The sequence below is a fragment of the Trachypithecus francoisi genome, unplaced genomic scaffold, assembly GCF_009764315.1.
Source record: "Trachypithecus francoisi isolate TF-2019V2 unplaced genomic scaffold, Tfra_2.0 Lachesis_group12, whole genome shotgun sequence".
NCBI lineage: Eukaryota > Metazoa > Chordata > Mammalia > Primates > Cercopithecidae > Trachypithecus > Trachypithecus francoisi.
Genome location: NW_022681457.1, coordinates 117,939,024 through 117,953,578, shown reverse-complemented (window position 1 = coordinate 117,953,578; position 14,555 = coordinate 117,939,024). Strand labels below are relative to the sequence as shown.

The following is a 14,555-nucleotide window of genomic DNA, read 5'->3' as shown; positions in this document are numbered from 1 at the left end:
TTTTTTGAGACGGAGTCTCGCTCTCCCGCCCAGGCTGGAGTGCAGTGGCGCGATCTCGGCTCACTGCAAGCTTCGCCTCCTGGGTTCACGCCAATCTCCTGCCTCAGCCTCCAGAGTAGTTGGGACTACAGGTGCCCGCCACTGCGCCCAGCTAATTTTTTGTAGTTTTAGTAGAGACGGGGTTTCACCGTATTAGCCAGGATGGTCTTGATCTCCTGATCTCGTGATCCGCTCACCTCCCAAAGTGCGGGGATTACAGGCATGAGCCACCACGCCAGGCTTTTTTCTTTTTTTTGAGACGGAGTCTTGCTGTCCCCCAGGCTGGAGTGCAGTGGTGTGATCTCGATCTCAGCTTACTGCAACCTCCGCCTCCGTGTTCAAGCAATTCTCCTGCCTCAGCCTCCCAAATAGCTGGGATTATAGGCACGTGCCACCACATCTGGCTAATTTTTGTATTTTTAGTACAGATGTGGTTTCGCCATGTTGGCCAGGCTGGTCTCGAACTCCTGACCTCAGGCGATCTGCCCGCCTTGGCCTCCTAAAGTGCGGGGATTACAGGCATGAGCCACTGCACCCAGCCAAGCAACAGTGTCTTTAAGAACAAAATTACAATGCAAAGGCTATTTCAGCCTTAACTTGGATAAAGCCTGGTTGAGTGAAGGTGACAGGCATTCCTTGACCAGAAAGGCCTGAGTTCAACTTACTTGACTTTGAGAGAAACGCCCTGTGGAACTCCAATGCTGACAGCTGCACCCAAAACGCTGTGCCTGGAGATCTTCCTCTCGGCTCCGTACTCCACCACCGTCCCAAAGAAGCCTGCTCTGCAGGGAGAGGACAGGGTCTGTACCTGTGTCCCCCTCATTCATCACTTCAGCGGCAGCTGTCATTTGAGAAGAGGCCAGGTACCTGTCCCTTCCCTCCCTCCAGCCTCCTCGACCCCCAGGGAGCAGATTCATGACAGAAGAAAGTCGGGACACCCATGGTCTAGTTCTTCCACGACACTCTAAGCTCCTCAAGAGCTGAGACTGTAGTGGTAAAGCCCCCACAGCCTCAAAATAGGAAGCTCTCCAAAAATGTCACACACATGTAGATATTCACATGAGCTGGTATCTTATAGCAACTGGCTCCACGTGAAGACCGCATGCAGAGCCAGTGTGCTTCCACGCTAGCCAGGCCAGGACTTACTTGAGGGATCCTTTCACGCGAGTCTGATCGTCATCTTGGAATTTGTGCTGATAGCTGATCAGTGCAAAGGAGTGAGGGATTCCCAGCTGGGGAGAGAGAGGTACAAGGATGCGTGGCTGGGATGTGCGACTCCTTAGGGAGGTGGGTATCTGCCCTCCCATTAGCTCTGGGCATCTGCTGCACACAGGCCTTTAAGGCCAGGGTCACGGTCTGGCAGCCACACCGAGTACACGATGGTTTATTAGCAGCCAGTAGTTAAAAACTGGAAGAATTCACAGAAACCCAGTGTTCTAGCTTCTCACCAGAAATAAAAGCTCTGGCGACACTGAGCCTGTGCTCCTAGGTGGCAGCGGCTGGTGAGAGCCAAGGAGCAGTGGCCCGTGTGGGGCGGCTTCTCATGCACTAGCCCTGGGCTGGCCACAGGGGTGTCCGAGGGCAAGATTCTGCTGTGGGGCTTCATGTGCCCGCCCCTGATTCCACGGGCTGTCCCACCAGACATTAAGATGTTGCTCTGCCCTAGGCAGATGATCTGACACAGCTGCCCTAGGCGCCCGAAGGCAACTGCATTTCATACTGGAAGGTTCCACCAGGGTCACTCGAGTGTGAGCACCGAGAGCCTGCCCCTCAGGGCCCTGCGTGGGCTCAGACTTAGTGGTGATCAGAACGTAGGATTTAAGGAGCGCACTGAGTGCTTGGGAGGAGGGGTCCGCCCAGAGCTCTGTCTGCAGGAGACGATGGCTGCTCGGCTCACCTGCAGGGCCACAGTGAAGTGGCTGGTTTTAGTGTCCCGGACGATGCTAGTGTTCATGGCTGACTGGATACCCCATCGCCACTGCAGGTAGCCCACGGTGTTCTTGTCTAGGTTCCGAGCTAGGACGGTGGTCAGGCCAGGTCGGATTCCACGGGATGAAAACTGCAGAGCACAGTTTGTTGTCACAAAGCTGGAGAGACACACAGACAGAATAGGTCCTGGATGGCACCTGCTCTCAGCTGTTCTTTGTCACTTCCTCTCTGCCTGGCTAAGATCTTACTGTCACGTCTAAGCATCCCTGGGCCAGCTCCCAGTAAAAAAAAAAAAGCAGAAGATTAGGCCTCTGTCCACACAGAGGGGGGAGGGTCCTAGCCAGAATCTTCCCAGTAACTTCTCCACTCCCCTCAGCTGCCCTAACTTTAGCTACAACCAAAGAGGCACCTGACTGTCTGCATTCCTAAGCCAGCAGGTGCAACCCCATTCAAGCTAGAACGTATGGGGTCCGAGGGGTGTGACTCAGAATCACCTACGGAGGGTCTCAAATTAAGTAGTCCAAGACAGTGGTGCCCAAACTACTGCACGCTGGAATCACCCGGCTCATCCCCAAATCACGGCTGGCTGGCTGGCTTCGCCGCCGGCATGCTGATTTCCTCAGTGCGGGCTTGGAGTGCGAAGTGCCCCAATGATTCCAAAGTGCAGTAGAGTTTGAGAATCACTTACCTAGAGGACACCCTAGACCTCTGGAACCAGAATTTCTGGGTGGAGGCATGAGTATACTTTTGGAGCTGCTGTGATTTTTGATGTACACCAACAGCTGGCTACTAGCGACAGAAACTACAGGCAAAGCGAGCGCAGGAAACAGGTTCCCGGAAAGAGCCTCTGCAGTTTCTTTCCAAGGGAGTCCAGCCCCATCTTCTGGTGGAAAAGGGGTATTTCATTTTACTAACAACGAAATTCACACTTCATTCAAGGTGATGAAGGGTCAACTCACAGCTGGTTTCTTTAATAAAGAGCTCAACATCAATTGCCTAAGTTTCTTTCTCTCCTTTCTAAGTTCTGGAGGTGATGTTTATGCCAATAAAATAACAGCAGGCAGGCTCATTGGCTCACACCTGTCAACTCAGCACTTTGGGAGGCTGAGGAGGCAAATTGCTTCACCCCAGGAGTTGGAGAACAGCCTGGGCAACATGGCAAAACCCCCATCTCTACAAAAAATACACAAAATTAGCCAGGTTTGATGGCACGTCCTATAGTCTTAGCGACTTGGGAGGCTGAGGAGGAAGGATCACCTGAGCCTGGACAGGTCGTTTTTTTGTTTTTTGGACCGAGTTTCGCTCTTGTTGCCCAGGCTGGAGTGCAATGGCGTGATCTCAGCTCACTGCAACCTCTGCCTCCTGGGTTCAAGGGATTCTCCTGCCTCAGCTTCCCGAGTAGCTGGGACTACAGGCGCCCGCCACCATGTCTGGTTAATTTTTTGTATTTTTAGTAGAGACGGGGTTTCACCATGTTGGCCAGACTGGTCTCGAATTCCTGCCCTCAGGTGATCCATGGGCCTTGGTCTCCCAAAGTGCTAGGATTACAGGTGTGAGCCACTGTGCCCAGTCAACAGGTCATTATTTTTGACTTAAGATGGTTTATTGGGCCGTAACTCCATCGTAAATCAAGGAACATCTGCAACTTGATCCAAGGATTAGAGAACCCTGGTTAGCCGACATCCATAACTAATCTGGTCACCATATATTAAGAAACTGGACTGGTAGGCCAGGTGCGGTGGCTCACGCCTATAATCCCAGAACTTTGGGAGGCCAAGGCGGGTGGATCACAAAGTCAAGTGATGGAGATCATCCTGGCCAACATGGTGAAACCCCGTCTCTACTAAAAATACAAAAATGAGGCAGGCGTGGTGGCGTGTGCCTGTAGTTCCAGCTACTCGGGAGACTGAGACAGGAGAATCGCTTGAACCTGGGAGGTGGAGTTTGCAGTGAGCCGAGACTGCGCCACTGTACTCCAGCTTGGTGACAGAATGAGACTCCCTCTCAAAAAAAAAAAGGAAAAAAAAAAGAAACGGGCATCTTTGGCCACACATCATCCCCTTGTTTATAAATCAGTCGTCCTTCCATTTAAATCTGCTCAAGTCTAATAAGCTCTGGGCAGCAGCACTAAATTCAGTTTCCAAGCCTGTAAGCACTGATCATCAGTCCACCCCAGACTCTTGGTGGCCACTCCATGAACAGACACTGAGGCTTGAGCAGACAAAACGGCCAGATTTTCCTTAATGAAGTGTCTTCCAAGCTTGTGTAACCTTAAGAATCACGTGGGGGGCTTCAAACACCTCGATTCCCAGTCCCTTCCCTCATAGGACCCAGGGCAGGTTTTTCTTTTTCTTTTTTTTTAAGACAGAGTCTCGCTCTGTCACCCAGGCTGGAGTGCAGTGGCGCGATCTCAGCTCACTGCAAGCTCCGCCTCCCGGGTTCACGCCACTCTCCTGCCTCAGTCTCCCAAGTAGCTGGGATTACAGGCGCCCGCCACCACGCCTGGCTAGTTTTTGTATTTTTAGTAGAGACAGAGTTTCACCATGTTGGCCAGGATGGTCTTGAACTCCTGACCTCAGGCGACCCGCCTGCCTCGGCCTCCCAAAGTGCTGGGATTACAGGCATGAGCCACCACGCCCGAACAGCATTTCTTTTTTTTTTTTCTGAGAAAGGGTCTTGCTCTGTCACCCAGGCTGCAGTGCAGTGGTGTCATCATGGCTCACTGCAGCCTCGACCTCCTGACCTCAAGCAATCCTCCCACCTCAGCATCCCACATAGCTGGGACTACAGGTGTGTGCTACCATGCCTGGTTAATTTTTATGTTTTTCATAGAGTCAAGGTTTTGCCATGTTGCCTAGGCTGGTCTCAAACTCCTACCTCAAGTGATCATCTCACCTGGCCTCCTAAAGTGCTGGGATTACAGGCGTGAGCCACCACACCCAGCCCCCGAGGCAGCTTCTAACCAACATCTGAGGTGACCAATCTAAGAAGACAGGGTCAGGACGCTGATGTGTGTACAGATGCGGTTTCCCTGCTGTTCTCTTCTAAGTTTGAATCCCGGTCCCCTTCTCAGATGCAGTAGGTGAATCCAATGACATAGAGCAGCACCCACGCGATGCCCCATGGCATGTCCCGCTTTCCTTCCACCTTTTTTACATTATTTTTTTCGGGGCAGTCTTGCTCTGTCGCCTAGGGTGGGGTGCAGTGGTGCAGTCTCAGCTCATTGCAGTCTCAACCGCCTGGGTTCAAGCAATCCTCCCACCTTGGCCTCCAAAACCCTGGGATTGCAGGTGTGAGTCACACAGGCTCCTTTTCCTCTTTGTGTGTTTGGAAGCACTGCTTTATTTATTTTATTTTTATTTTTATTTTTTTTTGAGACGGAGTCTCGCTCTGTCACCCAGGCTGGAGTGCAGTGGCCGGACCTCAGCTCACTGCAAGCTCCGCCTCCCGGGTTTACGCCATTCTCCTGCCTCAGCCTCCTGAGTAGCTGGGACTACAGGTGCCCGCTACCTCGCCCAGCTAGTTTTTCGTATTTTTTAAGTAGAGACGGGGTTTCACCGTGTTAGCCAGGATGGTCTCGATCTCCTGACCTCATGATCTGCCCGTCTCGGCCTCCCAAAGTACTGGGATTACAGGCTTGAGCCACCGTGCCCGGCCTTTATTTTTATTTTTATTTTTTTTTGAGATGGAGTCTCGCTCAGTGGCCCAGGCTAGAGTGCAGTGGCACAATCTTGGCACACTGCAAGCTCCGCCTCCCAGGTTCACACAATTCTCCTGCCTCAGCCTCTCGAGTAGCTGGGACTACATGCGCCCACCACCATGCCTGGTTAATTTTTTGTAGTTGTAGTAGAGACAGGGTTTCACCGTGTTAGCAAGGATGGTCTCTATCTCCTGACCTTGTGATCCACCCGCCTCAGCCTCCCAAAGTGCTGGGATTACAGGCGTGAGCCACCACGCCCGGCCAGGAAGCACTGTTTTGGTGCCTCTGCTTAAGCAGCCTCTGCCTGCCCCACAGACCACGCCCTCCTGTTTCGCAGGCTCCCTCTCAACACTTTCCCTGCTCTTCTTACAACAGGCTGACCTGCAAGCCTGCCTGTGTTCCCTGCCCCATGCCCCACAGACAAATGACCAGACTAGTGGGCAGGGATTAGGTCAACCCCTGCAGAGCTTGGCAGGCACATAGACACATGTCTCACTGGAAGTGTAATAACTTTCTTTTTTTTTTGAGACAGTCTTGCTCTGCTGCTCAGGCTGGAGTACAATGGTGTGATCCTGGCTCACTGCAAACTCCGCCTCCCAGGTTCAAGCGATCCTCCCACCTCAGCCTCCCAAGTAGCTGGGACTACAGGCAAGCACCATCACGCCTGGTTAATTTGTATATTTTTATTAGATGGGTTTTGCCATGTTGGCCAAGCTGGTCTCGAACTCCTGACCTCAGGTGATCCTCCCGCCTCAGCCTCCCAAAGTGCTGAGATTTATAGGCATGAACCACTGTGCCCAGCCTAGAGTACATGTTTGATAAGGAAGTTATTCATGCCACTGTGCCTAGGCGCACTTTGGAGGCCAAGGCGGGAGGATGGCCTGAGGTCAGGAGTTAAGAGACTAGCCTGGCCAACAAGGCGAAACCCTACTCTACAAAACCCAACTCTACAAAAATTAGTCAGGTGTAGTGGTGCCCATCTATAGTCCCAGCTACCTGGGAGGGTCACCTGTGCCTGGGAGGTTGAGGCTGCAGTGAGCTGAGATTGCACCACTATTCTCCAGCTGGGGTGACAAAGTGAGACCTGTCTCAAAACAAAAAACATGTACTCCAGGCTTGGTGAAGTGGCTCATGCTTCTCATCTCAGTGCTTTGGGAGGCCGAGGTGGGAGCACTGCTTCAATCCAAGAGCCTGAGACCAGCCTCGGCAACATAGAGAGACCTTTTCTCTAAAAAACTAAAAAATGAGCCAGACATGTTGGCACATGCCTGTAATGCTAGTTTTTCATTACAGCATTACAGGAGGCTGAGGGAGGAGGACTGCTTGAGCCCAGGAGTTCAAGGCTGCAGTGAACTATGATTGGGCTACTGTACTCTAACCTGGGCAAAAGAACAAAACCTCATCTCTAAAAAAAATAAAGTAAAATAAAATAGGCCAGGTGCGGTGGCTCACACCTGTAATCCCAGCACTTTGGGAGGCTGAAGCAGGTGGATCACCTGAGGTCAGGAGTTCGAGACCAGCCTGACCAACATGGTGAAACCCTGTCTCTACTAAAAATACAAAAATAACTGGGCATGGTGGCACATGCCTGTAGTCCCATCTACTCGGGAGGCTGAGACAGGAGAATCACTTGAACCCAGAAGGCAGAGGCTGCAGCGAGCCGAGATCACGCCACAGAACTCCAGCCTGGACAACAGAGCAAGACTCTGTCTCAAAAATAAATAAATAAAATAAATTCCGTGTACTCCATTCTGGGACTCCTTCAGCTGTATCTTCCCCTGGAAGAGAGAGGTATTATTTACCCTCCACCAATTCTTTTATCTGAGCTCACAAAGACATCACTGCCCCCACCATATAGGAAACGAAGACACTGCTGTCATTCTAGAAGGCACAGGGATCCACAGTTCTAGGAGTGTGACATCATGGCAGCACAGAGACGACAGGAAGCAGAGGCTGGCTGGGGACTCCGTCTCTGGTATATGTCAATCAACCTGATGATAAGGCAGTCTGTCATTCTCTGGGACAATGGAATGATCCATAAGTCTGTAAGTGTTTCGGTCCACTGACCACCTCTCCCTGAAAGCACTCTTTCTCCGTGGCCTCGTGGCATAGGTGAGGGAGGTGTGAGGCCTGGATGGTGCAGCCTGGCTGGGGCTGGGACAAGGGTCCGCTCCCGCAATCCCACCTCTTCCCACCTGCACACTGCCTGGGCTTCACGCCACTGCTGCACCTGCCCTTGATGTACGCAGTGACCTTGTAGGACAGACAAGATAGTGCCAACTGCTCTGATAAAAAGAACACGGTTCTAGTCTCCTAAGTCAACAAAGACCACCAAAGAGGAGCTGCTGCCTCTCGTATTTACCATCTTGGTGTGAGATTACGGAACAGCTTGAGACCAAATAAAGGTCCCTGCAGGTCTCCGGCTCCAAATTCCAACTGTTTGAAAAGGAAAAAGAGAAGGCGTTAGTGGTGTTTTATCTCATAGCAGCAACCCAGGCTCAGGTATGTACCTCTGGGTATAATTCATTCATTTAATTCACTGGTCTTGCCAGGGCTCTAAAAGAAGGGGGTGGAAGACTGTTAATGTCTCATCTTAACCTTAGCCAAATGGAGATGTCTGCTGCCGCAGATCCAAAGGAGACCCAGCTTTCAATGGCACATGTTTCACTGGTGTCCCTCCAAAGAAAAAAACTGCTCACCTCCGATCCTTGCCTCCCAGGCTGAGGTCAGGAGACCAGCCGGCTCCCCACCGCTCCTGGTGTAGCGCCCCCACCTGCAGAGCACCTGCTGCGGTCAGTGCGCCGCCCCCCCGACCCCCGCCCCGCTTGCACTGCTGACTCCTTATTTTCATCCTGAGCCAAATGTCTCCCAGGTGACTGGGGTGGTCCTCAGGGGTCTGACGTTAAAGCCCGGCAGCAGTTCCACACTCACACAGCCTTGGAAGTCACAGCTGAGCCTGGCTGCCGTGTTTACTAGTCTGGGTGACTTTCAAGCAACTCTTCAATGTTAATTTGATGCAGCTCAATTTGCTCGGCAGAACTGGCTGTTAAATGGCCACCAATCAGTGAACCATTGCACTGGAGAGAGCACCTGCCTTCTGAATTGTGCAGGAAAAAGAGCCCACAGGCTTTGTGCTCAAGGGAACACTGAGTTTCCGAGGCTGGATTTCTAGAAGTTGCTGTCTCATAGGAAACCTGAGGAAGACTGACAAGACTTCTCAGATATGAGACCTATTTATCTTTTTATTTTTGAGACGGAATTTTGCTCTTGTCCCCCAGACTGGAGTGTAATGGTGCGATCTCGACTCACTGCAACCTCTGCCTCCCCGGTTCATGTGATTCTCCTGCCTCAGACTCCTGAATAGCTGGGATTACAGGCAGGCGCCACCACGCCCAGCTAATTTTTGTATTTTTAGTAGAGACGGGGTTTCATCATGTTGGCCAGGCTTATGAGACCTATTTTTCTTTTAGGACCAGTCAACTGATGGAAGTGTGACACTTGGTGCCATTACACAACAACGGGGCCCCCGGGTGAGTTTGAGGGTGAGCTTTGAGCGTGTAGATGTTCAGAAATGAGCCTTTGCATGGACAACACAACTCAGCCAACAGACATTCTTACCTCTCCCCATCCCTTTGCCGAAGTTACTCGTCTGAGCGCAAAGTTAATGGAACCTCCTCCATTTCCATTCTGGGTTGAGAGGCTTCCAGAGAGGATGGCTGTGTCTGTCGCTGTCAGGGGTGCCTAAAAATGATATTTGCTGGTAATGAATGAATTAAAACAACAGGAAGTGCCAGTGGCAGCAGCCTAAAGAACGCACTGTGAGTCCAAGGCCAAAGGTGCAGATGACTCCTCTGTTTAGAAGCACACATGGATGCAGAACTGCCGCAACAGCTTGACTTTTCTTTCGCTTTGTTATTTGGTCTGCATGTGACCACAAGGATAATATGCTTTGCAAAAGCTTTAATGGGCAAATTTCACAACACCACGGGAAACATGGGGCTGCATGTCCCAGTGATATCAGCACAGTGACTTCACTGTGTGCCTTCCCTCTGTGGTACACCTGGGGCCTCTCCTGTCCTTGCTTGCCATCAGGGTTCTGGGGGGACTGAAGACTTTTCCATGGCTGTATTCTGTATCAGCTGACTCAGGGAGCTCCAAGACGGGGCAAATTTCCCCAAGTTAGGACTCCATGTTGTTGGCTGATGCAATGGAGAATAAATTAATGAGCTGAAGAGACAAAGATCTACTATCAACACTCAGGAGAATGGCCTGACCTTGCCACATTCAAACAGTGGGCAGAATGGTGACATTTTCGTGTGCCCAGGGCTCACCATTTTCCCAAGAAAATGGTGAGATTTTCGTGGGACCTGCTATAGCCTTGCGGCACGTAGCAGAATTTGCCTTAAAACTAAAATCGGTGGTTAGAATGATCCATGGAGGTCTACTTTCTCTCCCAGAACTCCATGACCTTGGGCCTCTACTTCTCCCAGACCATTAACACCCTCTGCTGGAAAGGCCCAAGACCTTGGGAGCCAAGTGCCCCAGCCCACACTCCTGCTGGCTCACATGCCAGCACAGCGGTAACACACGGCTGGGACTGAAGCGCTTTCTTTTTTAAGTGGCTAATTGCATCCTTTCATAAATAAAGATGAGAAAAACCCTGGGCAGACTCTCGTTCCAGCTGCTTGGTGTGCTGTGCCTCATTAACTCGAGCCCTTGCAGTACTCGGAGAGGTGGTTGTGTGCTTTACCTCAATGGACTGGGATATGTGCATTTTATTAATTTCAATCTGAGGAAAGCTACTGCCGGACACATCTTCATACTCCTCATCATAGCGATCAAAAAGGTCAGTGGCATCTACTCCAACGCTGATCGTTCCCTGGGGCAGAAAAACAAGCTGTCAGCAGAAGGGGTGGTATTTGTGGAATGAAAGACAATGCTACACTTCAACAGCCAGCTTGCTTTAATTGAACAGGTCATTCGACTTCAGGGTTCACTGGGTTTAAGTAGGACACGCCACCAGGAAGCCCACAAAGCATGAATGTCACAGTCCGAACCAAACTGCAGAGCACCACAGACGTCCGGACCTAGAAAACGTCATTTGACCAGGAGAGCTGGTCTGCATGTCTGCAGAGCAATGACACGCCAAAGACAAAGTGTTAGTCAAAGAAGTAAGAGCAGCGCAGTTTGATTTTCAGAGACCAAACAGGCCCCATGAATGCATAAAGCAACCTAGAAATGAACTACATGGATCAAACATTTTTTGGTAAACACCGTACACGGCAAAACTACCCTAAAACTCTTTAAATAAAAATACCTTCAAAGATAAAGTAGCACAAATTATGAACAAATGGGAGACTTAAAAATCCACCTTCTCAAATTAATTTGAGAATTAAGTTTGAGAAACAAGTGTATTCGCTCAAGGAATTCTAAGCTAAAATTTTGCTGATAAAAATGCTTGTTATAAGGCCGGGCGCGGTGGCTCAAGCCGGTAATCCTAGCACTTTGGGAGGCCGAGACGGGCGGATCACGAGGTCAGGAGATCGAGACCATCCTGGCTAACACGGTGAAACCCCGTCTCTACTAAAAAATACAAAAAACTAGCCGGGCGAGGTGGCGGCGCCTGTAGTCCCAGCTACCTGGGAGGTTGAGGCAGGAGAATGGCGTGAACCCGGGAGGCGGAGCTTGCAGTGAGCTGAGATCAGGCCACTGCACTCCAGCCTGGGTGACAGAGGGAGACTCGGTCTCAAAAAAAAAAAAAAAAAAAATGCTTGTTATGCAGAAAATCAATGTTTATTATTCTTTTATAGGCACAACTTTAAAATGGACACATATCTTAATCCAGTATATAAAACCATGGCCACATACACTTTTTAAATTAAACTTTCGCAGCCCATTACAACAATTTTTTTTTTTTTTTTTTGAGACGGAGTCTCGCTTTGTCACCCAGGCTGGAGTGCAGTGGCGTGATCTCAGCTCACTGCAAGCTCTGCCTCCTGGGTTCATACCATTCTCCTGCCTCAGCCTCCTGAGTAGCTGGGACTACGGGTGCCCTTCACCACGCCCAGCTAATTTTTTATATTTTTAGAGATGCGGTTTCACCACGTTAGCCAGGATGGTCTCGATCTCCTGACCTCGTGATCCGTCCGCCTCGGCCTCACAAGGTGCTGGGATTACAGGCGTGAGCCACCACGCCCGGCCTTGTATTTTTTTTTTTTTTTTTTTTTTGAGATGGAGTCTCACTCTGTCGCCCAGGCTGGAGTGCAGTGGCACAATCTCGGCTCACTGCAAGCTCTGCCTCCCGGGTTCATGCCATTCTCCTGCCTCAGCCTCCCGAGTAGTTGGGACTACAGGTGCCCACCACCACGCCCAGTTAATTTTTTATATTTTTAGTAGAGATGGGGTTTCACGTGTTAGCCAGGATGGTCTTGATCTCCTGACCTCGTGATCCGCCCACCTTGGCGGCCTCCCAAAGTATTGGGATTACAGGCATGAGCCACCGTGCCCGGCCGGCCGAGAGAGTGTTTTAAGTGGTCAAGAAAGGGACCTCTGAGAAGGGGGTGTGGGAACCAAGACACAAATGAGGATGGCCCTCATGGGCACCCAGTGGAGGGGCAAGGAGGTCTCTAGGGCTGGAGCGGAGGGGGCGATGGCAGGTGAGTTCAGACAGGGTGGTGTTTGGGTAGTCTCTGGAGTGTCACAAGTGGGGTTTAAATCTGTTGTTTCTGTTGGTTTAGCCAATAGCTCAGATTTTTCACTTTTATGTCAGAGTGCATTTTGCAGATGGACCATCACTTTATTTCCAGCATCCGCCATGGTCTCATCTAATGTGTGAGACGCACCGTGCCTTCAGGAGCTGACCAGTGAGATTCCACCACTCTTTTCCCCTTTCTTTGCAGATGAACCATAGGAAGCACCCCCCTTTCTAGGTCGGGCATGTGTGCTGCACGCTGACGCCGTGGTGAGGTGCAGCTCACCCCTGGCCTCGGTAGTGGGGAAGTATCAGATGCTGCTGCCCATGTGGCGTAGCCGGTGGCGGCCAGAGCCTTGGCGTGTGGGGCAGCTGAAGCTGTCGAGCCCACTGGTCAGCCACATCCCTAGGAAACTCCAACTATATATGAAAACGTGTGGGGAACACTGGTGGCCTGTGCTGCGGAGCCTAAGAGCACCCTGAGCACCGCTGCCACGATGTTTCCGTCACCTGTTGAAGGATACCCGTCAGGCTTTGCACATGTCTTCTGTGAAGAGCCAAAGTGAAGACTTTTGGTGCCGTACGGGCTGTTGTCGGAATTCATCTCTGCTACTCAAATGGGAAAGTGGCCAGATAAACAGTCAATGACTGAGTGTGTCTGTGTTCCAGGACAACACTGTTCATGAAGCTGAAATCTGAATTTCACATAACTTTCATACGTCACAAAGGCCTCTTCTTTTGGTTTTTCTTGACCATTAAAAAATGCAAAAACCATTCTTCGCTCACAGGCCTCAGGAAAACAGGCAGTGGCTTGAATCTGGAAATCCTTGATATAAATCTACAGGTTTTTGTTGCTGTTTGGCAATGCTTTCTTTTTCAATAAACTCTTCAGGCAGGGCTGACACTGAGTATTAAATTTCCATTTTCCCAGAGAGCTGATGAACTTATAAGTCGCATAAAATGTTTTTCCACACTGACCATCCAAAGTGCTAACTCTGAGCACGTGAAAATCAAGTCTCAGATCTGCTGGAGAAGCACCAGTGTCAACGGTCAGTCATTCCTCCAAGAAGACTGTGCCGGAAAGTGGGCTGTAGCAGCAGGTGTATTTACATATAACTGTGAAAATCATTTTTCATTTAGATCAAATGGTAGTTCCTCTACATTAATTTCACTCACATTTCCATTCCAAGGTCTGCAATGCACAAATGAAAGATAAAGCAACAGCTGTTTCTGTGTTGGTTGCCTTATTAGCCCAACTTCCCAACTGTTAATGATGCTAGCTTTTTTTTTTTTTTTTTGAGATGGAGTCTCGCTCTGTCATCAGGCGACATTAGCCATTAGTCCAGTGCAGTGCAGTGGCACGATCTCGGCTCACTGCAACCTCCGCCTCCCGGGTTCAAGTGATTCTCCTGTCTCAGTCTCCCGAGTAATTGAGACTACAGGCGTGCGCCACTACGCCCAGCTAATTTTTGTATTTTTAGTAGAGACAGGGTTTCACCATGTTGACCAGGATGATCTTGATCTCTTGACCTCGTGATCCGCCCACCTCGGCCTCCTGAAGTGCTGAGATTTACAGGCGTGAGCCACCGTGCCTGGCCAGATGCTTCAATCTGAAAATGCATTAACCCTAATAATTACCTGATTTCTGTTGAGGGTGAAACGCCTGACATTATAAATGCTACTATAAACTCAATTTAAAAGTTCCACATTGAAGGTAAATGTGTTTTTTTGTGTGTGTGGTGATATTCAAATACCAACTTTGAGGCAGTATAGTGTTATGGTAAAAAATATTTTTATTACATCAAGAAACCCATGGGCTAGAAACATCCTTAGAATTAGTTGTAGTCTTTGGGAGGCCGAGACGGGCAGATCACGAGGTCAGGAGATCGAGACTATCCTGGCTAACCCGGTGAAACCCCGTCTCTACTAAAAAATACAAAAAACTAGCCGGGCGAGGTGGCGGCGCCTGTAGTCCCAGCTACTTGGGAGGCTGAGGCAGGAGAATGGCGTGAACCCAGGAGGCGGAGCTTGCAGTGAGCTGAGATCCGGCCACTGCACTCCAGCCTGGGCGACAGAGCGAGACTCCGTCTTAAAAAAAAAAAAAAAAGAATTAGTTGTAGTGATACATAACGTATAATTGTGTCAAAACAAGCTGTGGTACTCTACCCATGGAAAATGAAGTTGTAGTTGTCAAAA

At 50.3% G+C, this 14,555-nt stretch overlaps 1 protein-coding gene across 1 annotated transcript in view; it reads right to left on the bottom strand.

Moving 5' to 3' along the window:
* Positions 1-14,555, bottom strand: part of DNAJC11 (DnaJ heat shock protein family (Hsp40) member C11) — a 75,732-nt gene that overhangs the window by 11,054 nt on the left and 50,123 nt on the right. The window contains exons 5-10 of the mRNA XM_033228557.1: positions 10,419-10,547; positions 9,287-9,409; positions 8,031-8,104; positions 1,937-2,126; positions 1,186-1,271; positions 705-821 (exon numbers count right to left, since the gene is read on the bottom strand). Coding sequence (XP_033084448.1) covers positions 705-821; positions 1,186-1,271; positions 1,937-2,126; positions 8,031-8,104; positions 9,287-9,409; positions 10,419-10,547 — 719 coding nt within the window. The remainder of the gene's footprint in view (positions 1-704; positions 822-1,185; positions 1,272-1,936; positions 2,127-8,030; positions 8,105-9,286; positions 9,410-10,418; positions 10,548-14,555) is intronic.